The 27950-nt window shown below is 37.8% G+C and overlaps 1 protein-coding gene across 1 annotated transcript in view; it reads right to left on the bottom strand.

Annotated features, from left to right (window-relative positions):
• Positions 1 to 27950, bottom strand: part of LOC142346231 (uncharacterized) — a 115629-nt gene that overhangs the window by 8825 nt on the left and 78854 nt on the right. The window contains exons 6-8 of the mRNA XM_075398746.1: positions 4137 to 4367; positions 731 to 821; positions 342 to 586 (exon numbers count right to left, since the gene is read on the bottom strand). Coding sequence (XP_075254861.1) covers positions 342 to 586; positions 731 to 821; positions 4137 to 4367 — 567 coding nt within the window. The remainder of the gene's footprint in view (positions 1 to 341; positions 587 to 730; positions 822 to 4136; positions 4368 to 27950) is intronic.

Raw genomic sequence — 27950 nt, 5'->3', positions numbered from 1 at the left:
CTTTTGCTTTTAGGTCAAAGCGCCGTCTGAATGAATAGTACTTCCGGTAAAAAAACTCAAGAAAACCAATACTCCTCTTCGAGTCGAAAAAAACGAGAGGGCCAATAATAGCCCCAGCTATCAATGTGCGGCTATTAAGAAGCACAATATGCTTAAATCTGCCATTAATACAAAAGGCTCAAAATATTTCCGGTCTATCATGATAACTTCTTCTCTAGACATGCTAACTTCTACTCTTTGAATGTTCCTCATTGATGACGTGTCGTGTCGTTTCATACGCCAAAAAAACCAATACAAAAGCTGTCACATTTTTGTTGCAAAAAGGAGCACATTCTGTTTACCCTGCTCTGACAGATGGGGTATGCAATTTTGGCCCTTTCCCAGTACACGAGATGCATAGCCACTTTCATTGCATGGCCCAGAGTAATATCTGCATCAGCTGCAATCTGGTAAAGTGGCTTGCTACAGCACGCAGCCCCAATCAGACCAGAAATACCAGTTGAGTAGTCTGCATCCCTTCCACCCCTCCCCGCATCCTTTACTAGGTCTGGATCCAGCAATAGTGTGTGGTATGGTCTCAAACTGCCTAAATACCACGCAGATACACTATTTATTTGATCGATAAGTTATGCAACAGGAGCTCGTTAACATAATTTTGTCAAAAGTCAATACAGCTAACTACAAAAAGACTAGGTTGGAAAATACAAGATGAGCTATGAGACTCGCTGACCTATGTGTTGTTGCACTTTTTGAGGATCTGCGTGTAAATGGCAAGAGAAGGGCGCCCCACTGGGCAGAGAAATACAGAGAGATGTTCCCACCTGTAAACAGCATATCAGGTGTCACATAAGAAAATAACACTTAATTAGCAAGTTGGGATTTTGAAACACAGCCTTGCAAACGTATGTCAGTTTTATAAGCACATATTCCCGTTAGATTGAGGAATGCGTGAACAGTTTATTGAATAAGTGAACATAAAAGAATAGTAAACAAGTTAGGGCTCAATTCTATCTAATTTGAGTTGTTCCTAAATAGATTTTAGCGTTTTTCGAAAGTTTTGAAACCAATATTTTTACTACTCAATTTTGACTTTATTACTTCGTTCCAAATATGATGTAATGAAACACCGAATTCCCGAAAATTTGACATCAAAAAGCAACAAATACCAGTCGACAAAAATGCCGTCACAATACTCACCCAAAGCCTAGCTGAATGATTAATTGATGAAAAATTACTTGTTTATATTACTTCGTTCAATAATGTTCCGACCCCGCTCATATTTTTGACTTAATTTTCTGCCAAATGAGGAAGAGAAAGAAACCTTTCAAAAATACATCAATTCCCGTCTAACTCAAAATCTATTTTTTTAATTACTAACAAAATGAAAATACATCAGTTAAAACCTCAACTAAAAAATCAACTTGTACTTCACCTCAAAGCAGATGTGATATTTCCCTAATGCGACTTTGCAACAAGAAGAACAAGATTAAAAAGAGGCAAAGTCAACCATCGGCTATCAACTACCAGATAGTGTTATGTAACTCCATTGGAGCCCCTGGGAGCATTGGTTAAGGAGAAAATGAATTAATTAAATCCACCATGGAGAATCATTATCTGTTTTTTTATTAACGCTTAATAAAATGTCAAAATTGGCAACAATTAATACCAGATTCTAAAAAGTCTAAATAGTATCAATAAAAACATCAATTCACATTTAACAGGCATCCGCAAAAAAATTGTATGTCTCCTGAAAAATGTCGGACCGGTCTTTGCTGAGACTAGGTAACAAGTAGTGAGGAAAGGAACATAATTTGAAAATACGTTTATCTTTGAAAACAGTTTCAAAGAGAAAGAATTAGCTCTCAACTAAAAATATTAGATAGGGTCTTTTATACGTCCATACAGGGAGCCATTGAGATCTCTCCCTGTCCAGAATTACTCATTAGACTACAATAGAAAATGGCAGATACATCTAATAATCAAGTATTCAGTTAAAAATTTGGAGAAAACGATGTCGAAGTCGTTAAAACCATGAGCTATTCATTTAATCAGTTACGCAAGGTTAACTGATCTCATCATCAAAACCAAAAGAAACCTTCATTAATGTCGTAGTATGACACGGAAACAAACAATAAGAACAAAGAGTCATATATTTAAAAACATATAACAAATCAATCAAATAACAAACGATTTTTTAAAACTCAAAAGAACGGAGCCACAACGCCGCTAAAAAACAAGAAATACTAAAAAAGTGTTCTACCTAGAAATAAGATTTGAGCGGTGCTTACATTAGAGACTATGTAGCAAGTTGTCAGAAAAAAGAAAATCGCCGAAATTTAAAAACTTTGAATTTCAAAAACTTTGAATTATTATTGAGAGACCATAAGACTTTCTCGGCTTAGCTTACTAATAGTCAGACTCAGAGTAAAAAAAATATACGTCTCCTGAATAAATGTGGGACCACTCCTTGCTGAGACTAGGTAAAGAGTAGTGGGTAAAAGAACAAAAGAGCGAAATTTGAAAAAACATTTATTTTTGAAAACAATTTCAAAGTAAAAGAATTAGCTCTCAACTAAAAATATTAGGTAGGGTCTTTTATACATCCATACAGGGAGACACTGAGATCTCTACCTGTGAGAATTACTCATTAGACTACAATAGAAAATGAGATACATCTGATAATCAAGTATTCAGTTAAAAATTTGAGAAAACGGTGTCGAAGTCGTTGAAACCATGAGCAATTCATTAAATCAGTTATGTAACATTAACTGATCTCATCATCAAAACCAATAGAAACCCTCATTAATGTCGTAGTATGACACGGAAAATAAGAACAAATAGTCATATTTAAAAATATATAAATTAATCAAATCACGATCGATTTATTAAAACTCAAAAGAACGGAGCCACAACGCCGGTAATAAAAAAGAAATAGTAAAAAAGTGTTCTGCCTAAAAAAGATGTGAGCTGTGCTTACATTGAACACTATGTAGCAAATTGTCAAAAATAAGAAAATCGCCGAAATTCAAAAACTTATAGACGAAGAGAAATATACCTTAAGATAAAGCTTAATTATTTTTGAGAGACAATAAGACTTTCTCAATTTAGCTTATTAATAGTCAGACTCAGAGCAATAAAATCACATGTCTCCTGAAAAATGTGGGACCTGTCTTTGCTGAGATTAGGTAACAAGTAGTGAGGAAAAGATCAAAAGAGCGAAATTTGAAAAAACGTTTATTTTTGAAAACAGTTCCCAAGTAAAAGAATTAGCTCTCAACTAAAAATATTAGATAGGTTCTTTTATCCGTCCATACAGGGAGCTATTGAGATCTCTCCCTGTCCAGAATTACTCATTAGACTACAATAGAAAATGACAGATACATCTGATAATCAAGTATTTAGTTAAAATTTTGGAGAAAACGGTGTCGAAGTCGTTAAAACCATGAGCTATTCATTAAATCAGTTAAGTAAGATTAACTGATCTCATCATCAAAGCCAATAGAAACCCTCATTAATGTCGTAGTATGACACGGAAACAAACAATAAAACAATAAGAACAAATAGTCATATATTTAAAAATATATAACAAATTAACCAAATCACAAACGATTTATTAAAACTCAAAAGAACGGAGCCACAACGCCGCTAATAAACAAGAAATAGTAAAAAAAGTTTTCTCTCTAGAAATAAGATGTGAGCTGTGCTTACATTAGAGACTATGCAGCAAATTGTCAGAAATAAGAAAATCGCCGAAATTCAAAAACTTATAGACTAAGAGAAATATACCTTTAGATAAAGCTTAATTAATACTGAGAGACCATACGACTTTCTCAGCTTAGCTTATTAATAGTCAGACTCAGAGCACGTCTTTCTTGGATTGATCAGCAACCTAGTTGCTGAAATTTTCAGTTCACTAAAGTGGAGCGCTCATTCAAAGGTTAAAAATTTCCGCACTCGTGTAGCTCTCAACTGAAGCACAGTATCTTATGAAATATTTCCCTAGGTGGCAGTTCAATCCGCAAACATTGTGCATTCTCTGTGTCACTGCATGGTTACCCTCCCACCGAGATCTTAGAATTATTTACAAACTACGATCTTGCTGAAATGGGGGAGGGGAGGTAAACAGCTGTAATGACCTCTACGCCTGAGAGGAGATCTAGGAAATCGACGAGTCTCCTACACTTTCTCTGTTTGCTTCCTGTGTTAAGATAGCTGTTCTGCTTCACGGGAGTTATCTGGTGATGATGTTGCAGTCGATGTGCAGTGAGAGAGTCAGATGGAGAAGCGAATGCTACATCATTGGGAGAAGTGTTGCAAATGAGACCACAGCTCGGCGAAGAGTACACAGAGGAGCGCAAAACAGACTCCTAAATTCAACAATTAATAAATAATTCAATCCTTTGAGTCTTCAACAATTGTAATATCTCCCCGCTTTTATGTCGAGCTTGAGAGACAGAACTGCCCGGGTTGCCCATCATACAACTTTCCTTGATTTCATACAAGGTCATATATGATCCCCGGTAATCATACAAGGTCATATATGATTTGTATGATTTCCCGGTAATCATACAAGTTTCATACAAAAAACAAAAATAGTGTTAAACCACTCTAATCGTAACAGCTATAACGCTCATTCGGTAAGAAATACACCAGGCTAACCCAGCGATGAGTTTTTGAGATTCATTTTTCCCGGTAATCATACAAGGTCATATATGATTTGTATGGTTTCCCGGTAATCATACAAGTTTCATAAAAGAAAAAAATTTTAATTGTAAATGAGTTAACAACTCCAGTCGTAACAAGTATAACGCTCTTTTAGTAAAAAAAAACACACGAGAATCAACCAAACGATGAGTTTTTGAGTTGCTTCTGTTGTTTTTTTAATAAAAAACCCCAAAAAAACCTAAATGGCGAGCTGGGATTTTTTCCAACATAACGATAGTGGGTTTTGGTGTTCAAAAACTATATAAAATAGTTGACCGTAAATGCCTCCAGATTTACGTTCAAGGAGTCGGGTCTAGGTGCATTCAACTTTGTGAGAAAATTGTTTCTCTTTATATCCCAAAAATAGGAGTACAGTTCGTATGTTTGTTGATTTCTCTTAAACTAATTTACCAAACAGAACAAACATAGTCCTAAATTGTTGATATTGATTTATTCTTGACTGCTCTAGGTAGTTGTTTCCGAAAATCTGTCGGGGCAAAAAGTTAAGATGTTCAATTTTGAAAAGAGTACTGAATTTTGTCATATTCGTGGACATCAATTTTCTGATACAACAAAACAGGCGAGTCGCTATGCGAGCTACTCCTCGATAGATGTGGAGATTAGTGGAAGGAAGCTCCGCAGTTAGTGGAATAAAGTTTCTTCTATAAAACTGTTTTACATGAATTTGCGAAAGTTGGCTGTCCACTCGAAAAAAATTGGATTTATTTTGAGAGTTCTACTGATCCCCATGCAACTAACGAGAACCCAAAAGGAATATTCAGGGTCCTCCTCTCTTTTGAAATAGCTGAACAAACATGAGCAAATGAGTTCTTCTATTTATTGGGCTCATTAAATGGTGTTTTTTTCTAAACTATGAAAAAAATGTAAATCCCGCCGATTTAACGCATTACCTTAAAAGTTAAACTATTTTGGAAGTTAATGTTACAAATATATCGTGCTATTTGAGCTCCCAGATTGCGCGTGACGCTATTTAAACCCAGAAATTGGGTGCAATTTCCATTTTTTTCAGTTTTTCAATTGTAGGTTTTACAGGAATTTCTAGCTCCTGTTGTTTCTTTAATAAAAAAACCCAAGAAGCCTTCATGGCGAGCTAGGATTTTTTCCAACATAACGATAAAGGGATTTGGAGTTCAAAAGCTAAATGAAATAGTTGACTGTAAATGCCTCCAGATTTACGTTTAAGGAGTCGGGTCTAGCTGTATTCAACTTTGTGAGAAAATTGTTTCTCTTTATATCCCAAAAATAGGAGTACAGTTCGTATGTTTGTTGATTTCTCTTAAACTAATTTACCAAACAGAACAAACATAGTCCTAAATTGTTGATATTGGTTTATTCTTGACTGCTCTAGGTAGTTGTTTCCCAAACTCTGTCGGGGCAAAAAGTTAAGATGTTCAATTTTGAAAAGAGTACTGAATTTTGTCATATTCGTGGACATCAATTTTCTGATACAATAAAACAGGCGAGTCGCTATGCGAGCTACTCCTCGATAGATGTGGAGATTAGTGGAAGGAAGCTCCGCAGTTAGTGGAATAGAGTTTCTTCTATAAAACTGTTTTACATGAATTTGCGAAAGTTGGCTGTCCACTCGAAAAAATTGGATTTATTTTGAGAGTTCTACTGATTCCCATGCAACTAACGAGAACCCAAAGGGAATATTCAGGGTTCTCTTTTTTTTGAAATAGCTGAACAAGCTCGAGCAAATGAGTTTTTCTATTTGTTGGGCTCATTAAATAATGTTTTTTTCTAAACTATGAAAAAAATGTAAATCCCGCCGATTTAATGCATTACCTTAAAAGTTAAACTTTTTGGATGTTATTGTTACAAAGATATCGTGCTATTTGTTCTCCCAGATTGCGCGTGACGCTATTTAAAACTAAAATTGGGTGCCATTTGCATATTTTTTCAGTTTTTCAATTGTAGGCTTTACGGGAATTTCTTGCTCCTGTTGTTTTTTTAATAAAAAAACCCAAAAAGCCTTCATGTCGAGCTGAAATTTTTTCCAACATAACGATAATGGGTTTCGGTGTTCAAAAGCTAAATAAAATAGTTGACTGTAAATGCCTCCAGGTTTACGTTTAAGGAGTCGGGTCTGACTGTATTCAATTTGTGAGAAAATTGTTTCTCTTATTGTCCCAAAAAAAGGAGTACATTTCCTATGTTTGTTGATTTCTCTTAAACTAATTTACCAGACAGAACCAACAGAGTCCTAAGTTGTTGATATTGAATTATTCTTGACTGCTCTAGGTAGGTGTTTCCCAAAATCTGTCGGGGCAAAAGTTAAGATGTTCAAATTTGAAAAGAGTACTGAATTTTGTCATATTCGTGGACATCTATTTTCTCATACAACAAAACAGGCGAGTCGCTATGCGAGCTACTCTTCGATAGATGTGGAGTTTAATGGAAGGAAGCTCCGCAGTTAGTGGAATAAAGCTTCTTTTATAAAACTGTTTTACATGAATTTGCGAAAGTTGGCTGTCCACTCGAAAAAAATTGGATTTATTTTGAGAGTTCTACTGATCCCCATGCAACTAACGAGAACCCAAAAGGAATATTCAGGGTCCTCCTCTCTTTTGAAATAGCTGAACAAACATGAGCAAATGAGTTCTTCTATTTATTGGGCTCATTAAATGGTGTTTTTTTCTAAACTATCAAAAAAATGTAAATCCCACCGATTTATTGCATTACCTTAAAAGTTGAACTATTTTGGATGTGATTGTTACAAATATATCGTGCTATTTGGTCTCCCAGAGTGCACGTGACGCTATTTAAAACTAAAATTGGGTGCAATTCGCTAATTTCTTCAGTTTTTCAATTGTAGGCATTACAGGAATCTCTTGCTCCTGTTGTTTTTTTTAATAAAAAAACCCAAAAAGCCTTCATGTCGAGCTGAAATTTTTTCCAACATAACGATAATGGGTTTCGGTGTTCAAAAGCTAAATAAAATAGTTGACTGTAAATGCCTCCAGGTTTACGTTTAAGGAGTCGGGTCTACCTGTATTCAATTTGTGAGAAAATTGTTTCTCTTATTGTCCCAAAAATAGGAGTACAGTTCGTATGCTTATTAATTTCTTAAATTAATCTACCAGACAGAACAAGCATAATCCTAAGTTGTTGATATTGAATTATTCTCGACTGCTCTAGGTAGTTGTTTCACTACATCTGTCGGGGCAAAAAGTTAAACATGTTCAAACTTGAAAAGAGTGCTGAATTTTGACGTACTCGTGGACATCAATTTTCTGATACAACAAAACGGGCGAGTCGCAATGCGAGCCACTGCTCGATAGGAGAGGAGTTTAGTCGAAGGAAGCTCCTCCCTGAGTGGAATTAAGCTTTTCCTATAAAAGTGTTTTTTATTTTTTGCGAATTCATGAAATTCTTGTTTGAGTTCTTTTTTTTTATCAAAACACACAAAACACCCTGGCCTTTAGGGCGAGTTGGGAATTTTTGCCACCTCCTAATAGAGGTTTTGGGTGATCAGTAGCTACGGAGTAGACCTGAATTGCGTTCAGAATTATCTACGTGGCGCGATTAGACGTTTTGCGAGAAATCGGGCTCTCAAAAATCGGGGTACGCTTCATGTCACAAATGATTTCTCCAAAACTGCTGTACCAAATCGGACTGCAATGCTCGCGTTTTTTTGGTCTTAACCCCTTTTGCTGGCATTGTTATTAGTTTCTCAAGTCGCCCTAATCAAAAAGTTGAAGGAAAGAATTTGTGAAACTATCACATTGAGAAAGGAATTTAATGTTTTGTACTTTTTCAAATTTCTCATTCAGTTTTTGACTAAAACGAGTGAGTATTGGCATAATCTGTTGCTCTTAAGACGTGCTTCTCGGGAATGGCTTGTCACAGTCACTGGAAACGTTCTCTAGAACTGTTATTCACTAATGAATGCGGAAAAACAAATCTTTTCTCAAATTTTATGGCTGAGTGGTGTTTTCCGCAAATGAATAGATTTTTGAGCGTGTGTTTTGTGTTTTCTAGACACCATTTAAGTTGTTGAAGCTAATGAAATCAAATAATGGGGTTAATAGAACAATTTTTCTTTTTTCACGATTTCATCAAATTTCTGTGGATGTTGTTTTATGTCATAACACACAAAACATCATAACCTTCATGGTGAGGTGGGAAATTTTTTCCCACCTCACCATGAAGGTTTGCCGTGACCCAGAACGTCGAATTGGACCAGAATTACACCCACAAATACGCCGGGAACGCTGTTTCACGTTGTTTTACGTCGGTTCTGGAAATCATGGGCTTCGATTTTAGCCCAAAAAATGGGGTACAGAACAGTAGTCTGTTAATATCTGCTAAAGTACTGGACCAAATTAAACGGGAGTGGTCGCATTTTGTTAGCACTACACCCCTCTTGCTTGCAGTACTTGGTTCGTTTCCCAAATCGGCCTAATCAAAAAGTTATTAATGTTCAAAGTTGAAATAGTTCGAATTTTCGGGCTATCTTGCGTGACCCAAATTTCGTTACAACAAAACACGGGAGTTACCAAACAAATGTTAGTATTTTAGAATCCTCAGTTAGTGGGGAGTATGCCCATATATATTTTCCATAGCATTTTACGGAATTGAGATTGTCAAATTTGGCTCTGAAGTCAGGTCACCACGCTTTTTTGGTCATTTGGTACGGTACCTTATAATTGCTATAACTCCTCGAAGAATGTACTGATTGGGCTCATTTTTTAATATGATGCGTATCTCAAGCAGTGCTACAAACTGTACTAAGGGGGTTTGTTTTTGTTCCGCCGTTTTAGAGAAATTGTCCAGTAAACTTGACCTCGATTTTAGCATCAGAAGCGGTTGACACCATGATCGCACCACTTTGAAGCTTTGAATTTTGTCACTTCGGGTGACAAAATTAGTATTATAAACAACCCGTCTAATGTAGTTTTCGAATATGTATACTTTGTATAGCGTTTTCACAGGTTTAGATGTTCAATTTTGGCTCTGCAGCCGGAGTATTCTGCTTTTTTGGCCATTTGGTACGGTACCTTAACTTTGCAATAACTCGTTGTAGAGTGAACCGATTTTGACGAAATTTTTTTTGTTAAACCCAGCTTGAGCTAAGCTTTGTTTTGATATAGGTGTCGTTTCGTTTCGATCAGCCGTTTTTGAGAAATTGGCCAGGACAGGTACCCCCTTTTTTGACCTGCTGAAGCAGGGTACCAGTACGCAGAGCTCTGCCACATCACCTATAATGCGATTTCAACCTTGTTTATTGGTGCGTTAGATTCCCCTGATGATGGGGATTGTTCCCATATATATTTTATATGTCATTTTATGAAGTTCTGAAGGTCAATTTTAGCTCTGAATGTGGTGGATCTCTCCTCTGGGATCATTTGGTACGGTACCTTTATTTTGCTATAACTCCTTGAAGAGTGCACCGATTGGGTTCATTTTTTAATAAGATGCGTATCTCAAGCAGTGCTACAAACTGTTATAAGAGCGTTTATTTTTGTTCAGCCGTGTTTGAGAAATTGTCCAGTAAACTTGGTCCCAGTTTGATCTCCTGAGGAGAGAAACACTACATTGATGACATTTTATGACCATTTTAAACTTCCATATGGATGCTTTCGACGGTCAGTTTTTGTTGTTTCACATTCGGGGAGCTGGTGGGGAGTCTCCCCATATATAATTGTTGCATGGTGTTCCGAAATGTTGGTGTTTTCCAGCGAAACGTCAGTCGGAACAGGTCAATTTTGACATTTGGTACGGTACCTTGATGTTGGAATATCTCCTCCTAGAGTGAACCAATTTTGGATCTGTTTGTTGATTTGAACTCAGCATGAGCTGTACTTTAATCCATGCAAACGGCGTTTTGTTTCTTTCAGTCGTTTTTGAGAAATTGGCCTCGACACATACGGTCATTTTGACTTCATAGTGACTGGTACGTTTCGCGTTTCTACATGTGAAATGTTGAAATTAATGACTTTGATTGTACGAATAGGCTCGTTGAACTCCATTTGTAATGGGGAATCTCCCCATATATATTTTGTATAGGGTTTTTCGAGATCTAGGGGGTCAATTTTCACTCTGCACGTGACCCCCCCCAACCCCCGTGAATATATTCCCAAAATCACGTAATTTCCTTGGGAAAATGAGAAAATTGTTGTTTTGGAGTACCAGTATGAGCACTGTAGTCCCCATGTAATGTGGGGAAACTCTACTCCCCTTATTACTTATATGTATACTATTATTCTAAGGTGAGGGCGTTTCGCCCCATGGGGTGCACCCCCCCCCCCCTGTCCCGTTGAGACGCTGGTTAGTCAGCTCCCCCCCCTCTTTCTTTTTTTGGTGCACCCCATGCAATTAAGGATGTACGGCGTGCGTGCGTGCGGCTTTCACGACGTTGCGATGCGTTTTCTCCGGCGTTTCGTTGATCCCGTCAGTACACGGGCAAGTCTATTTGATAAAAAGTTCTGATGTTCCCTTTCAGCAGTAAGTGTCACCCCAGCTGCACAGGGTCGAGGCAGCGCCCAAATAGTCTGGTCGGCGACCGGACAGGGCTCCAAATTAGTAGGATAGGATTAGCATAATTTGTACTTCATGTTGCTTAAGAGAATACTAAGTTGCCTCTATTATAGTTGGATCGAGACAGCACTCTTAGAGTCAGGTCGGCGACCTGACAGGCCTGGAAGATAGTAGGCTAACAGTAAATAAAGTTTCTAGTTGCTTGTTAACACAAATGTTCAGTACTCACTATAACTTCCGTTGAAATGAATAACCTGCTACGTAACTTCAACGTTGGACTGATAGGCGATTCTCATCTGACTAGAATGGCTCCCTTCATGCAACCACAAGTTCGCATTATTGGCAGAGGTGGCGAAAGAGCTAGTAACTATGCTAGATATTTGCAGGAAGTCAGACAGCTGGACATACTTCTTATTTTTATTGGAGGAAATGACATAACTGGCAAGAACGGCTCTCCAGCGTCCTCTAAATTGAAGGACTTAGTACATGATATAAAGTCATTGTTCTCCTATGCAAGGTCGTACGGCGTCATGGTGTTGACATGCGACATCATTCCTCGGGATGCCAACAAAATTGGCACAGACTTAACCAACAAAAGGCTGCTGAAAAGATTCAAGCGCAAGCATATTGTTCTGAGAGGTTGCTTCAACTTCCGAATGCTACGCGACACGGTGCACCTAGAAAATTATGACGAGTTATGGGAGCTCCTGGAGGCTAAAATTGTTCAGAGTTTGCATGATGCTTATCGGTTTTGAAGCCCTGCAATAGCCAACTTGTTCAACTGAAGGGCCGATTGAGGCCTTATTTATTCTGATTGACGTTGCTATTTTCTTTTCTTTTATGTTTTGTGTTTTGAAGCATCAGTAAATGTTTCCATTTATTCAAGCCTTTTGAACTTAAATTTTCTGCAAAACACAAATTGAAGTGCCGATTGTGGCACAACTTTGCAACTTTGCCTAAAAAGAGGTAAAATGAGCGCTATTATTGATTGACATTAAGTTGTTTCTACTTACTTTATTAATAATTTCCTTGATGTGTTGTCGATTGATTGTTTAGTGATGTTTAATAATCAGACGTCTCGGGTTTTGATGCGCTTCTCTCGGAAACAGGAGTAGTGCCGATTGTGGCACAACTTTGCCTAATAGATGTAAAAAATGTAATAGAGGTTTTTTTTGCATTGTCACTTTTGATTTAAAACTAGGTCGGTTCTGGTCCCTTGAGATCTTTAAGGCAATTTAATTATTCAGTAACAAACTAATGAAGTGGTTGGAGGCAATAGGGCTGTTTTTTTCGTCCAAGGGTGGGTCAAAAGATGTGTTTCCCTCGCCAAAACGTTTCTTTCAGGTCTTTGATTGTTTTAAATTGCTTCTTATCTGACAGCAATTCAGGTTTTTCGGGGCTTTCTGGTTGTGGTTTCTATCTACCAGACTATTAAATACTGCTGTGCAGAAGAAACGGATCGGGTTTTAAAAATTTGGCTGAGAAATTCAGTTTTTCTTTGGAAATTGGCCTTTTTTTCTCTCAGAGGTACAATTTTGTCCTTTTTTAGACCAACCTGGGGTAACATATATTGGTTTCTGGTGGTTTTTCTGGACATGAATCGTTTGGTATGTATATGGAAACGGGTGCATACGAAATCTAAGCCAACAGGTACTTCATCTTCTTGGTTTGCAACTTGTCTGAATGAGGTCGGCTTTTCACTTCAGTTATTGTTCGTTTTTGCCTTATTTCGCTTACCACTTGATTTTTCACTGCTTTATGCCTCTTCGAACCCTGTGGGGAATCAATTATGCAAAGCTATGAACTGGTTGGAGGTAATAGGGCTGGTTTTTTCAAGGGTGGGTCGAAAGATGTGTTTCTCTCGCCAAAACATTTCTTTCAGAAAGACTTCGATTGTTTTAAATTGCTTCTTATCTGACAGCAATTCAGGTTTTTCGGGGCTTTCTGGTTGTGGTTTCTATCTACCAGACTATTAAATACTGCTGTGCAGAAGAAACGGATCGGGTTTTTATAAAATTTGGCTGAGAAACTCAGTTTTTCTTTGGAAATTGGCCTTTTTTCTCTGAGAGGTACAATTTTGTCCTTTTTTAGGCCAAACTGTGGTAAGATATATTGGTTTCTGGTGGTTTTTCTAGACGTGAATCGTTCGGTATGTATATAGAAACGGGCGCATTTGAAATCTGAGCCAACAGGTACTTCATCTTCTTGGTTTGCAACTTGTCTGAATGAGGTCAGCTTTTCACTTCAATTTTTGTTCGTTTTTTTTTGCCTAATTTCCCTTACTACTTGACTTTTCACTGCTTTATGTCTCTTCGAACCCTGTAGAGAATCATTTATGCAAAGTAATGATCTGGTTGGAGGTAGTAGGGCTGGTTTTTTTGCAAGGTTGGGTCGAAAGATGTGTTTCTCTCGCCAAAACGTTTCTTTCAGAAGGTCTTTGAATGTTTTAAATTGCTTCTTATCTGTCAGCAATTCAGGTTTTTTGGGGCTTTCTGGTTGTGGTTTCTATCTACCAGACTATTAAATACTGCTGTGCAGATGAAACGGATCGGGTTTTGAAAATTTGGCTGAGAAATTCAGTTTTTCTTTGGAAATTGGCCTTTTTTCTCTGAGAGGTACAATTTTGTCCTTTTTTAGACCAACCTGGGGTAACATATATTGGTTTCTGGTGGTTTTTCTGGACATGAATCGTTTGGTATGTATATGGAAACGGGTGCATACGAAATCTAAGCCAACAGGTACTTCATCTTCTTGGTTTGCAACTTGTCTGAATGAGGCCGGCTTTTCACTTCAGTTATTGTTCGTTTTTGCCTAATTTCGCGTACCACTTGATTTTTCACTGCTTTATGCCTCTTCGAACCCTGTGGGGAATCAATTATGCAAAGCTATGAACTGGTTGGAGGTAATAGGGCTGGTTTTTCTTTCAAGGGTGGGTCCAAAGATGTGTTTCTCTCGCCAAAACATTTCTTTCAGAAGGACTTCGATTGTTTTAAATTGCTTCAAATCTGGTAGCAATTGAGGTTTTTCGGGGCTTTTTGGTTGTGGCTTCTCTCTACAATACTATTAAACACTGCTGTGCAGAAGAAACGGGTCAGGTTTTGTATTTTTGGCTGAGAAGTTTGTTTTTCTTTGGAAATTGGCCTTTTTTGTCTGAGAGGTACAATTTTGTCCTTTTTTAGGCCAACCTGTGGTAAGATATATTGGTTTCTGGTAGTTTTTCTGGACGTGAATCGTTCGGTATGTATATGGAAACGGGTGAATTTGAAATCTGAGCCAACAGGTACTTCATCTTCTTGTTTTGCAACTTGTCTGAATGAGGTCAGCTTTTCACTTCAATTTTTGTTCGTTTTTCTTGCCTAATTTCCCTTACTACTTGACTTTTCACTGCTTTGTCTCTTCGAACCCTGTAGAGAATCATTTATGCAAAGTAATGAACTGGTTGGAGGTAATAGGGCCGGTTTTTTTGCAAGGTTGGGTCGAAAGATGTGTTTCTCTCGCCAAAACATTTCTTTCAGAAGGACTTCGATTGTTCTAAATTGCTTAAAATCTGATAGCAATTGAGATTTTTCGGGGCTTTCTGGATGTGGCTTCTCTCTACAATACTATTAAATACTGCTGTGCAGAAGAAACGGGTCAGGTTTTGTAAATTTGGCTGAGAAGTTCTGTTTTTCTTTGGAAATTGGCCTTTTTTGTCTGAGAGGTACAATTTTGTCCTTTTTTAGGCCAACCTGTGGTAAGATATATTGGTTTCTGGTGGTTTTTCTGGACGTGAATCGTTCGGTATGTATATGGAAACGGGTGCATTCGAAATCTGAGCCAACAGTTACTTCATCTTCTTGGTTTGCAACTTGTCTGAATGAGGTCAGCTTTTCACTTCAATTTGTGTTCGTTTTTTTGCCTAATTTCCCTTACTACTTGACTTTTCCTTGCTTTATGTCTCTTCGAACCCTGTACGGAATCAACTATACAAAGTAATGAACTGGTTGGAGGTAATATGGCTTGTTTTTTTTGCAAGGTTGGGTCGAAAGATGTGTTTCTCTCGCCAAGACATTTCTTTCAGAAGGACTTCGATTGTTCTAAATTGCTTCAAATCTGATAGCAATTGAGGTTTTTCAGGGCTTTCTGGCTGTGGCTTCTCTCTACGATACTATTAAATACTGCTGTGCAGAAGAAACGGGTCAGGTTTTGTAAATTTGGCCGAGAAGTTCTGTTTTTCTTTGGAAATTGGCCTTTTTTGTCTGAGAGGTACAATTTTGTCCTTTTTTAGGCCAACCTGTGGTAAGATATATTGGTTTCTGGTGGTTTTTCTGGACGTGAACCGTTCGGTATGTATATGGAAACGGGTGCATTCGAAATCTGAGCAAACAGGTACTTCATCTTCTTGGTTTGCAACTTGTCTGAATGAGGTCAGCTTTTCACTTCAATTTTTGTTCGTTTTTTTGCCTAATTTCCCTTACTACTTGACTTTTCACTGCTTTATGTCTCTTCGAACCCTGTAGGGAATCAACTATGCAACGTAATGAACTGGTTGGAGGTAATAGGGCTCGTTTTTTTTGCAAGGTTGGGTCGAAAGATGTGTTTCTCTCGCCAAAACATTTCTTTCAGAAGGACTTCGATTGTTTTAGATTGCTTCAAATCTGATAGCAATTGAGGTTTTTCGGGGCTTTTTAGTTGTGGCTTCTCTCTACAATACTATTAAATACTGCTGTGCAGAAGAAACGGGTCAGGTTTTGTAAATTTGGCCGAGAAGTTCTGTTTTTCTTTGGAAATTGGCCTTTTTTGTCTGAGAGGTACAATTTTGTCCTTTTTTAGGCCAACCTGTGGTAAGATATATTGGTTTCTGGTGGTTTTTCTGGACGTGAACCGTTCGGTATGTATATGGAAACGGGTGCATTCGAAATCTGAGCAAACAGGTACTTCATCTTCTTGGTTTGCAACTTGTCTGAATGAGGTCAGCTTTTCACTTCAATTTTTGTTCGTTTTTTTGCCTAATTTCCCTTACTACTTGACTTTTCACTGCTTTATGTCTCTTCGAACCCTGTAGGGAATCAACTATGCAACGTAATGAACTGGTTGGAGGTAATAGGGCTTGTTTTTTTTGCAAGGTTGGGTCGAAAGATGTGTTTCTCTCGCCAAAACATTTCTTTCAGAAGGACTTCGATTGTTTTAGATTGCTTCAAATCTGATAGCAATTGAGGTTTTTCGGGGCTTTTTAGTTGTGGCTTCTCTCTACAATACTATTAAATACTGCTGTGCAGAAGAAACGGGTCAGGTTTTGTAAATTTGGCCGAGAAGTTCTGTTTTTCTTTGGAAATTGGCCTTTTTTGTCTGAGAGGTACAATTTTGTCCTTTTTTAGACCAACCTGTGGTAAGATATATTGGTTTCTGGTGGTTTTTCTGGACGTGAATCGTTCGGTATGTATATGGAAACGGGTGCATTTGAAATCTGAGCCAACAGGTACTTCATCTTCTTGATTTGCAACTTGTCTGAATGAGGTCAGCTTTTCACTTCAATTTTTGTTCGTTTTTTTTGTCTAATTTCCCTTACCACTTGACTTTTCACTGCTTTGTCTCTTCGAACCCTGTAGGGAATCAACTATGCAACGTAATGAACTGGTTGGAGGTAATAGGGCTAGTTTTTTTTGCAAAGTTGGGTCGAAAGATGTGTTTCTCTCGCCAAAACATTTCTTTCAGAAGGACTTCGATTGTTTTAAATTGCTTCAAATCTGATAGCAATTGAGGTTTTTCGGGACTTATTAGTTGTGGCTTCTCTCTACAATACTATTAAATACTGCTGTGCAGAAGAAACGGGTCAGGTTTTGTAAATTTGGCCGAGAAGTTCTGTTTTTCTTTGGAAATTGGCCTTTTTTGTCTGAAAGGTACAATTTTGTCCTTTTTTAGACCAACCTGTGGTAAGATATATTGGTTTCTGGTGGTTTTTCTGGACGTGAATCGTACGGTATGTATATGGAAACGGGTGCATTCGAAATCTGAGCCAACAGGTATTTCATCTTCTTGGTTTGCAACTTGTCTGAATGAGGTCAGCTTTTCACTTCAATTTTTGTTCGTTTTTTTGTCTAATTTCCCTTACCACTTGACTTTTCACTGCTTTGTCTCTTCGAACCTTGTAGGGAATCAACTATGCAAAGTAATGAACTGGTTGGAGGTAATAGGGCTTGTTTTTTTTTGCAAGGTTGGGTCGAAAGATGTGTTTCTCTCGCCAAAACATTTCTTTCAGAAGGACTTCGATTGTTTTAAATTGCTTCAAATCTGATAGCAATTGAGGTTTTTCGGGGCTTTTTAGTTGTGGCTTCTCTCTACAATACTATTAAATACTGCTGTGCAGAACAAACGGGTCAGGTTTTGTTATTTGGCTGAGAAGTTCTGTTTTTCTTTGGAAATTGGCCTTTTTGTCTGAGAGGTACAATTTTGTCCTTTTTTAGGCCAACCTGTGGTAACATATATTGGTTTCTGGTGGTTTTTCTGGACTTGAATCGTTCGATAGGTATATGGAAACGGGTGCATTCGAAATCTGAGCTAACAGGTACTTCATCTTCTTGGTTTGCAACTTGTCTAAATGAGGTCAGCTTTTCACTTCAATTTTTGTTCGTTTTTTTTTGCCTAATTTCCCTTACTACTTGACTTTTCACTGCTTTATGTCTCTTCGAACCCTGTATGGAATCAACTATGCAACGTAATGAACTGGTTGGAGGTAATAGGGCTTGTTTTTTTTTGCAAAGTTGGGTCGAAAGATGTGTTTCTCTCGCCAAAACATTTCTTTCAGAAGGACTTCGATTGTTTTAAATTGCTTCAAATCTGATAGCAATTGAGGTTTTTCGGGGCTTATTAGTTGTGGCTTCTCTCTACAATACTATTAAATACTGCTGTGCAGAAGAAACGGGTCAGGTTTTGTAAATTTGGCCGAGAAGTTTTGTTTGTTTTTCTTTGGAAATTGGCCTTTTTTGTCTGAAAGGTACAATTTTGTCCTTTTTAGACCAACCTGTGGTAAGATATATTGGTTTCTGGTGGTTTTTCTGGACGTGAATCGTACGGTATGTATATGGAAACGGGTGCATTCGAAATCTGAGCCAACAGGTATTTCATCTTCTTGGTTTGCAACTTGTCTGAATGAGGTCAGCTTTTCACTTCAATTTTTGTTCGTTTTTTTGTCTAATTTCCCTTACCACTTGACTTTTCACTGCTTTGTCTCTTCGAACCTTGTAGGGAATCAACTATGCAAAGTAATGAACTGGTTGGAGGTAATAGGGCTTGTTTTTTTTTTGCAAGGTTGGGTCGAAAGATGTGTTTCTCTCGCATTTCTTTCAGAAGGACTTCGATTGTTTTAAATTGCTTCAAATCTGATAGCAATTGAGGTTTTTCGGGGCTTTTTAGATGTGGCTTCTCTCTACAATACTATTAAATACTGCTGTGCAGAACAAACGGGTCAGGTTTTGTTATTTGGCTGAGAAGTTCTGTTTTTCTTTGGAAATTGGCCTTTTTGTCTGAGAGGTACAATTTTGTCCTTTTTTAGGCCAACCTGTGGTAACATATATTGGTTTCTGGTGGTTCTTCTGGACTTGAATCGTTCGATATGTATATGGAAACGGGTGCATTCGAAATCTGAGCTAACAGGTACTTCATCTTCTTGGTTTGCAACTTGTCTGAATGAGGTCAGCTTTTCACTTCAATTTTTGTTCGTTTTTTTTGTCTAATTTCCCTTACCACTTGACTTTTCACTACTTTATGTCTCTTCGAACCCTGTAGGGAATCAACTATGCAAATTAATGAACTGGTTGGAGGTAATAGGGCTTGTTTTTTTGCAAGGTTGGGTCGAAAGATGTGTTTCTCTCGCCAAAACATTTCTTTCAGAAGGACTTCGATTGTTTTAAATTGCTTCAAATCTGATAGCAATTGAGGTTTTTCGGGGCTTTTTAGTTGTGGCTTCTCTCTACAATACTATTAAATACTGCTGTGCAGAACAAACGGGTCAGGTTTTGTTATTTGGCTGAGAAGTTCTGTTTTTCTTTGGAAATTGGCCTTTTTGTCTGAGAGGTACAATTTTGTCCTTTTTTAGGCCAACCTGTGGTAACATATATTGGTTTCTGGTGGTTTTTCTGGACTTGAATCGTTCGATATGTATATGGAAACGGGTGCATTCGAAATCTGAGCCAACAGGTACTTCATCTTCTTGGTTTGCAACTTGTCTGAATGAGGTCAGCTTTTCACTTCAATTTTTGTTCGTTTTTTTGCCTAATTTCCCTTACTACTTGACTTTTCCTTGCTTTATGTCTCTTCGAACCCTGTAGGGAATCAACTATACAAAGTAATGAACTGGTTGGAGGTAATAGGGCTGGTTTTTTTGCAAGGTTGGGTCGAAAGATGTGTTTCTCTCGCCAAAACATTTCTTTCAGAAGGACTTTGATTGTTTTAAATTGCTCCAAATCTGATAGCAATTGAGGTTTTTCGGGACTTTCTGGTTGTGGATTCTTTCTACAAGACTATTAGATAATACTGTGCAGAAAAAACGGGTCAGGTATTAAAAATTTGGCTGAGAAGTTCTGTTTTTCTTTGGAAATTGGCCTTTTTTGTCTGAGAGGTACAATTTTGTCCTTTTTTAGGCCAACCTGTGGTAAGATATATTGGTTTCTGGTGGTTTTTCTGGACGTGAATCGTTCGGTATGTATATGCAAACGAGTGCATTTGAAATCTGAGCTAACAGGTACTTCATCTTCTTGGTTTGCAACTTGTCTGAATGAGGTCAGCTTTTCACTTCAATTTTTGTTCGTTTTTTTGCCTAATTTCCCTTACTACTTGACTTTTCACTGCTTTATGTCTCTTCGAACCCTGTAGGGAATCAACTATGCAACGTAATGAATTGGTTGGAGGTAATAGGGCTTGTTTTTTTGCAAGGTTGGGTCGAAAGATGTGTTTCTCTCGCCAAAACATTTCTGTCAGAAGGACTTCCGTTGTTTTAAATTGCTTCAAATCTGATAGCAATTCAGGTTTTTTGGGGCTTTCAGGTTTTGGCTTCTCTCTACAAAACTATTAAATACTGCTGTGCAAAAGAAACAGGTCAGGTTTGTAAAATTTGGCTGAGAAGTTCTGTTTTTCTTTTGAAGTTGGCCTTTTTTGTCTGAGAGGTACAATTTTGTCCTTTTTTAGGCCAACCTGGGGTAACATATATTGGTTTCTGGTGGTTTTTCTGGACGTGAATCGTTCGGTATGTATATGGAAACGGGTGCATTCGAAATCTGAGCCAACAGGTACTTCATCTTCTTGGTTAGCAACTTGTCTGAATGAGGTCAGCTTTTCACTTCAATTTTTGTTTGTTTTTTTTTGCCTAATTTCCCTTACTACTTGACTTTTCCTTGCTTTATGTCTCTTCGAACCCTGTAGGGAATCAACTATACAAAGTAATGAACTGGTTGGAGGTAATAGGGCTGGTTTTTTTGCAAGGTTGCGTCGAAAGATGTGTTTCTCTCGCCAAAACATTTCTTTCAGAAGGACTTTGATTGTTTCAAATTGCTCCAAATCTGATAGCAATTGAGGTTTTTCGGGACTTTCTGGTTGTGGATTCTTTCTACCAGACTATTAAATAAAACTTTGCAGAAAAAACGGGTCAGGTATTAAAAATTTGGCTGAGAAGTTCTGTTTTTCTTTGGAAATTGGTCTTTTTTGTCTGAGAGGTACAATTTTGTCCTTTTTTAGGCCAACCTGTGGTAAGATATATTGGTTTCTGGTGGTTTTTCTGGACGTGAATCGTTTGGTATGTATATGGAAACGGGTGCATTCGAAATCTGAGCTAACAGGTACTTCATCTTCTTGGTTTGCAACTTGTCTGAATGAGGTCAGCTTTTCACTTCAATTTTTGTTCGTTTTTTTGCCTAATTTCCCTTACTACTTGACTTTTCACTGCTTTATGTCTCTTCGAACCCTGTAGGGAATCAACTATGCAACGTAATGAACTGGTTGGAGGTAATAGGGCTTGTTTTTTTGCAAGGTTGGGTCGTAAGATGTGTTTCTCTCGCCAAAACATTTCTGTCAGAAGGACTTCGATTGTTTTAAATTGCTTCAAATCTGATAGCAATTGAGGTTTTTCGGGACTTTCTGGCTGTGGATTCTTTCTACCAGACTATTAGATAATACTGTGCAGAAAAAACGGGTCAGGTATTAAAAATTTGGCTGAGAAGTTCTGTTTTTCTTTGGAAATTGGCCTTTTTTGTCTGAGAGGTACAATTTTGTCCTTTTTTAGGCCAACCTGTGGTAAGATATATTGGTTTCTGGTGGTTTTTCTGGACGTGAATCGTTCGGTATGTATATGCAAACGGGTGCATTTGAAATCTGAGCTAACAGGTACTTCATCTTCTTGGTTTGCAACTTGTCTGAATGAGGTCAGCTTTTCACTTCAATTTTTGTTCGTTTTTTGCCTAATTTCCCTTACTACTTGACTTTTCACTGCTTTATGTCTCTTCGAACCCTGTAGGGAATCAACTATGCAACGTAATGAACTGGTTGGAGGTAATAGGGCTTGTTTTTTTGCAAGGTTGGGTCGAAAGATGTGTTTCTCTCGCCAAAACATTTCTGTCAGAAGGACTTCCGTTGTTTTAAATTGCTTCAAATCTGATAGCAATTCAGGTGTTTTGGGGCTTTCAGGTTTTGGCTTCTCTCTACAAAACTATTAAATACTGCTGTGCAAAAGAAACAGGTCAGGTTTGTAAAATTTGGCTGAGAAGTTTGTTTTTCTTTTGAAGTTGGCCTTTTTTGTCTCAGAGGTACAATTTTGTCCTTTTTTAGGCCAACCTGGGGTAACATATATTGGTTTCTGGTGGTTATTCTGGACGTGAATCGTTCGGTATGTATATGGAAACGGGTGCATTTGAAATCTGAGCCAACAGGTACTTCATCTTCTTGGTTTGCAACTTGTCTGAATGAGGTCAGCTTTTCACTTCAATTTTTGTTCGTTTTTTTTTGCCTAATTTCCCTTACTACTTGACTTTTCCTTGCTTTATGTCTCTTCGAACCCTGTAGGGAACCAACTATACAAAGTAATGAACTGGTTGTAGGTATTAGGGCTGGTTTTTTTGCAAGGTTGCGTCGAAAGATGTGTTTCTCTCGCCAAAACATTTCTTTCAGAAGGACTTTGATTGTTTTAAATTGCTCCAAATCTGATAGCAATTGAGGTTTTTCGGGACTTTCTGGTTGTGGATTCTTTCTACCAGACTATTAAATAAAACTGTGCAGAAAAAACGGGTCAGGTATTAAAAATTTGGCTGAGAAGTTCTGTTTTTCTTTGGAAATTGGCCTTTTTTGTCTGAGAGGTACAATTTTGTCCTTTTTTAGGCCAACCTGTGGTAAGATATATTGGTTTCTGGTGGTTTTTCTGGACGTGAATCGTTGGTATGTATATGGAAACGGGTGCATTCGAAATCTGAGCCAACAGGTACTTCATCTTCTTGATTTGCAACTTGTCTGAATGAGGTCAGCTTTTCACTTCAATTTTTGTTCGTTTTTTTTTGCCTAATTTCCCTTACTACTTGACTTTTCCTTGCTTTATGTCTCTTCGAACCCTGTAGGGAACCAACTATACAAAGTAATGAACTGGTTGTAGGTAATAGGGCTGGTTTTTTTGCAAGGTTGCGTCGAAAGATGTGTTTCTCTCGCCAAAACATTTCTTTCAGAAGGATTTTGATTGTTTTAAATTGCTCCAAATCTGATAGCAATTGAGGTTTTTCGGGACTTTCTGGTTGTGGATTCTTTCTACCAGACTATTAAATAAAACTGTGCAGAAAAAACGGGTCAGGTATTAAAAATTTGGCTGAGAAGTTCTGTTTTTCTTTGGAAATTGGCCTTTTTTGTCTGAGAGGTACAATTTTGTCCTTTTTTAGGCCAACCTGTGGTAAGATATATTGGTTTCTGGTGGTTTTTCTGGACGTGAATCGTTCGGTATGTATATGGAAACGGGTGCATTCGAAATCTGAGCCAACAGGTACTTCATCTTCTTGATTTGCAACTTGTCTGAATGAGGTCAGCTTTTCACTTCAATTTTTGTTCGTTTTTTTTGCCTAATTTCCCTTACTACTTGACTTTTCGTTGCTTTATGTCTCTTCGAACCCTGTAGGGAATCAACTATACAAAGTAATGAACTGGTTGTAGGTAATAGGGCTGGTTTTTTTGCAAGGTTGCGTCGAAAGATGTGTTTCTCTCGCCAAAACATTTCTTTCAGAAGGACTTTGATTGTTTTAAATTGCTCCAAATCTGATAGCAATTGAGATTTTTCGGGACTTTCTGGTTGTGGATTCTTTTTACTAGACTATTAGATAATACTGTGCAGAAAAAACGGGTCAGGTATTAAAAATTTGGCTGAGAAGTTCTGTTTTTCTTTTGAAATTAGCCTTTTTTGTCTGAGAGGTACAATTTTGTCCTTTTTTAGGCCAACCTGGGGTAACATATATTGGTTTCTGGTGGTTTTTCTGGACGTGAATCGTTCGGTATGTATATGGAAAAGGGTGCATTCGAAATCTGAGCCAACAGGTACTTCATCTTCTTGGTTTGCAACTTGTCTGAATGAGGTCAGCTTTTCACTTCAATTTTTGTTCGTTTTTTTTTGCCTAATTTTCCTTACTACTTGACTTTTCCTTGCTTTATGTCTCTTCGAACCCTGTAGGGAATCAACTATACAAAGTAATGAACTGGTTGCAGGTAATAGGGCTGGTTTTTTTGCAAGGTTGCGTCGAAAGATGTGTTTCTCTCGCCAAAACATTTCTTTCAGAAGGACTTTGATTGTTTTAAATTGCTCCAAATCTGATAGCAATTGAGGTTTTTCGGGACTTTCTGGTTGTGGATTCTTTCTACCAGACTATTAGATAAAACTGTGCAGAAAAAACGGGTCAGGTATTAAAAATTTGGCTGAGAAGTTCTGTTTTTCTTTGGAAATTGGCCTTTTTTGTCTGAGAGGTACAATTTTGTCCTTTTTTAGGCCAACCTGTGGTAAGATATATTGGTTTCTGGTGGTTTTTCTGGACGTGAATCGTTCGGTATGTATATGGAAACGGGTGCATTCGAAATCTGAGCTAACAGGTACTTCATCTTCTAGGTTTGCAACTTGTCTGAATGAGGTCAGCTTTTCACTTCAATTTTTGTTCGTTTTTTGCCTAATTTCCCTTACTACTTGACTTTTCACTGCTTTATGTCTCTTCGAACCCTGTAGGGAATCAACTATGCAACGTAATAAACTGATTGGAGGTAATAGGGCTTATTTTTTTTGCAAGGTTGGGTCGAAAGATGTGTTTCTCTCGCTAAAACATTTCTGTCAGAAGGACTTCCGTTGTTTTAAATTGCTTCAAATCTGATAGCAATTCAGGTTTTTTGGGGCTTTCAGGTTTTGGCTTCTCTCTACAAAACTATTAAATACTGCTGTGCAAAAGAAACAGGTCAGGTTTGTAAAATTTGGCTGAGAAGTTCTGTTTTTCTTTTGAAGTTGGCCTTTTTTGTCTGAGAGGTACAATTTTGTCCTTTTTTAGGCCAACCTGGGGTAACATATATTGGTTTCTGGTGGTTTTTCTGGACGTGAATCGTTCGGTATGTATATGGAAACGGATGCATTCGAAATCTGAGCCAACAGGTACTTCATCTTGTTGGTTTGCAACTTGTCTGAATGAGGTCAGCTTTTCACTTCAATTTTTGTTCGTTTTTTTGCCTAATTTCCCTTACTACTTGACTTTTCCTTGCTTTATGTCTCTTCGAACCCTGTAGGGAACCAACTATACAAAGTAATGAACTGGTTGGAGGTAATAGGGCTGGTTTTTTTTGCAAGGTTGCGTCGAAAGATGTGTTTCTCTCGCCAAAACATTTCTTTCAGAAGGACTTTGATTGTTTTAAATTGCTCCAAATCTGATAGCAATTGAGGTTTTTCGAGACTTTCTGGTTGTGGATTCTTTCTACCAGACTATTAGATAAAACTGTGCAGAAAAAACGGGTCAGGTATGAAAAATTTGGCTGAGAAGTTCTGTTTTTTGGAAATTGGCCTTTTTTGTCTGAGAGGTAATTTTGTCCTTTTTTAGGCCAACCTGTGGTAAGATATATTGGTTTCTGGTGGTTTTTCTGGACGTGAATCGTTCGGTATGTATATGGAAACGGGTGCATTCAAAATCTGAGCTAACAGGTACTTCATCTTCTTGGTTTGCAACTTGTCTGAATGAGGTCAGCTTTTCACTTCAATTTTTGTTCGTTTTTTTTGCCTAATTTCCCTTACTACTTGACTTTTCCTTGCTTTATGTCTCTTCGAACCCTGTAGGGAACCAACTATACAAAGTAATGAACTGGTTGTAGGTAATAGGGCTGGTTTTTTTGCAAGGTTGCGTCGAAAGATGTGTTTCTCTCGCCAAAACATTTCTTTCAGAAGGACTTCGATTGTTCTAAATTGCTTAAAATCTGATAGCAATTGAGATTTTTCGGGGCTTTCTGGATGTGGCTTCTCTCAACAAAACTGTTAAATACCGCTGTGCAGAAGAAACGGGTCAGGTTTTGAAAATTTGGCTGAGAAGTTCTGTTTTTCTTTAGGAATTGGCCTTTTTTTGTCTGAGAGGTACAATTTTGTCCTTTTTTCGGCCAATCTGGGGTAACATATAATGGTTTCTGGTGCTTTTTCTGGATGTGAATCGTTCGGTATTTATATGGTAACGGTTGCATAGAAAATCTGAGCCAACAGGTACTTCATCTTCTTGGTTTGCAACTTGTCTGAATGAGGTCAGCTTTTCACTGCAATTTTTGTTCGGTTTTTTGTCTAATTTCCCTTACCACTTGACTTTTCACTGCTTTATGTCTCTTCGAACCCTGTAGGGAATCAACTCTGCAAAGTTATGAACTGGTTGGAGGTAATAGGGCTGGTTTTTCTTGCTAGGGTGGGTCAAAAGATGTGTTTCTCTCGCCCAAAACGTTTCTTTCAGAAGGTCTTTGATTGTTTTAAATTGCTCCAAATCTGATAGCAATTGAGGTTTTTTGGGACTTTCTGGTTGTGGATTCTTTCTACCAGACTATTAGATAAAACTGTGCAGAAAAAACGGGTCAGGTATTAAAAATTTGGCTGAGAAGTTCTGTTTTTCTTTGGAAATTGGCCTTTTTTGTCTGAGAGGTACAATTTTGTCCTTTTTTAGGCCAACCTGTGGTAAGATATATTGGTTTCTGGTGGTTTTTCTGGACGTGAATCGTTCGGTATGTATATGGAAACGGGTGCATTCGAAATCTGAGCTAACAGGTACTTCATCTTCTTGGTTTGCAACTTGTCTGAATGAGGTCAGCTTTTCACTTCAATTTTTGTTCGTTTTTTTGTCTACTTTCCCTTACCACTTGACTTTTCACTGCTTTATGTCTCTTCGAACCCTGTAGGGAATCAACTATACAAAGTAATGAACTGGTTGGAGGTAATAGGGCTTGTTTTTTTTGCAAGGTTGGGTCGAAAGATGTGTTTCTCTCGCCAAAACATTTCTGTCAGAAGGACTTCGATTGTTTTAAATTGCTTCATATCTGATAGCAATTGAGGTTTTTCGGGACTTTCTGGTTGTGGATTCTTTCTACAAGACTATTAGATAATACTGTGCAGAAAAAACGGGTCAGGTATTAAAAATTTGGCTGAGAAGTTCTGTTTTTCTTTGGAAATTGGCCTTTTTTGTCTGAGAGGTACAATTTTGTCCTTTTTTAGGCCAACCTGTGGTAGGATATATTGGTTTCGGGTGGTTTTTCGGGACGTGAATCGTTCGGTATGTATATGGAAACGGGTGCATTCGAAATCTGAGCCAACAGGTACTTCATCTTCTTGGTTTGCAACTTGTCTGAATGAGGTCAGCTTTTCACTTCAATTTTCGTTCGTTTTTTTTGTCTAATTTCCCTTACCACTTGACTTTTCACTGCTTTATGTCTCTTCGAACCCTGTAGGGAATCAACTTTGCAAAGTTATGAACTGGTTGGAGGTAATAGGGCTGGTTTATTTGCAAGGTTGGGTCGAAAGATGTGTTTCTCTCGCCAAAACATTTCTTTCAGAAGGACTTTGATTGTTTTAAATTGCTTCAAATCTGATAGCAATTGAGGTTTTTCGCGACTTTCTGGTTGTAAATTCTTTCTACCAGATTATTAGATAATACTGTGCAGAAAAAACGGGTCAGGTATTAAAAATTTGGCTGAGAAGTTCTGTTTTTCTTTGGAAATTGGCCTTTTTTGTCTGAGAGGTACAATTTTGTCCTTTTTTAGGCCAACCTGTGGTAAGATATATTGGTTTCTGGTGATTTTTCTGGACGTGAATCGTTCGGTATGTATATGGAAACGGGTGCATTCGAAATCTGAGCTAACAGGTACTTCATCTTCTTGGTTTGCAACTTGTCTGAATGAGGTCAGCTTTTCACTTCAATTTTTGTTCGTTTTTTTTGCCTAATTTCCCTTACCACTTGACTTTTCACTGCTTTATGTCTCTTCGAACCCTGTAGGGAATCAACTTTGCAAAGTTATGAACTCGTTGGAGGTAATAGGCCTGGTTTTTCTTGCAAGGGTGGGTCAAAAGATGTGTTTTTCTCGCCAAAACGTTTCTTTCAGAAGGTCTTTGAATGTTCTAAATTGCTTCAAATCTGATAGCAATTCAGGTTTTTCGGGGCTTTCTGGTTTTCGCTTCTCTCTACAAAACTGATAAATACCGCTGTGCAGAAGAAACGGGTCAGGTTTTGAAAATTTGGCTGAGAAGTTCTGTTTTTCTTTGG

The sequence above is a fragment of the Convolutriloba macropyga genome, chromosome 9, assembly GCF_964194025.1.
Source record: "Convolutriloba macropyga chromosome 9, txConMacr16.3, whole genome shotgun sequence".
NCBI classification, from domain to species: domain Eukaryota; kingdom Metazoa; phylum Xenacoelomorpha; order Acoela; family Convolutidae; genus Convolutriloba; species Convolutriloba macropyga.
The sequence above is the reverse complement of the archived record's forward strand: the minus strand, read 5'-3'. Positions and strand labels throughout refer to the sequence as shown.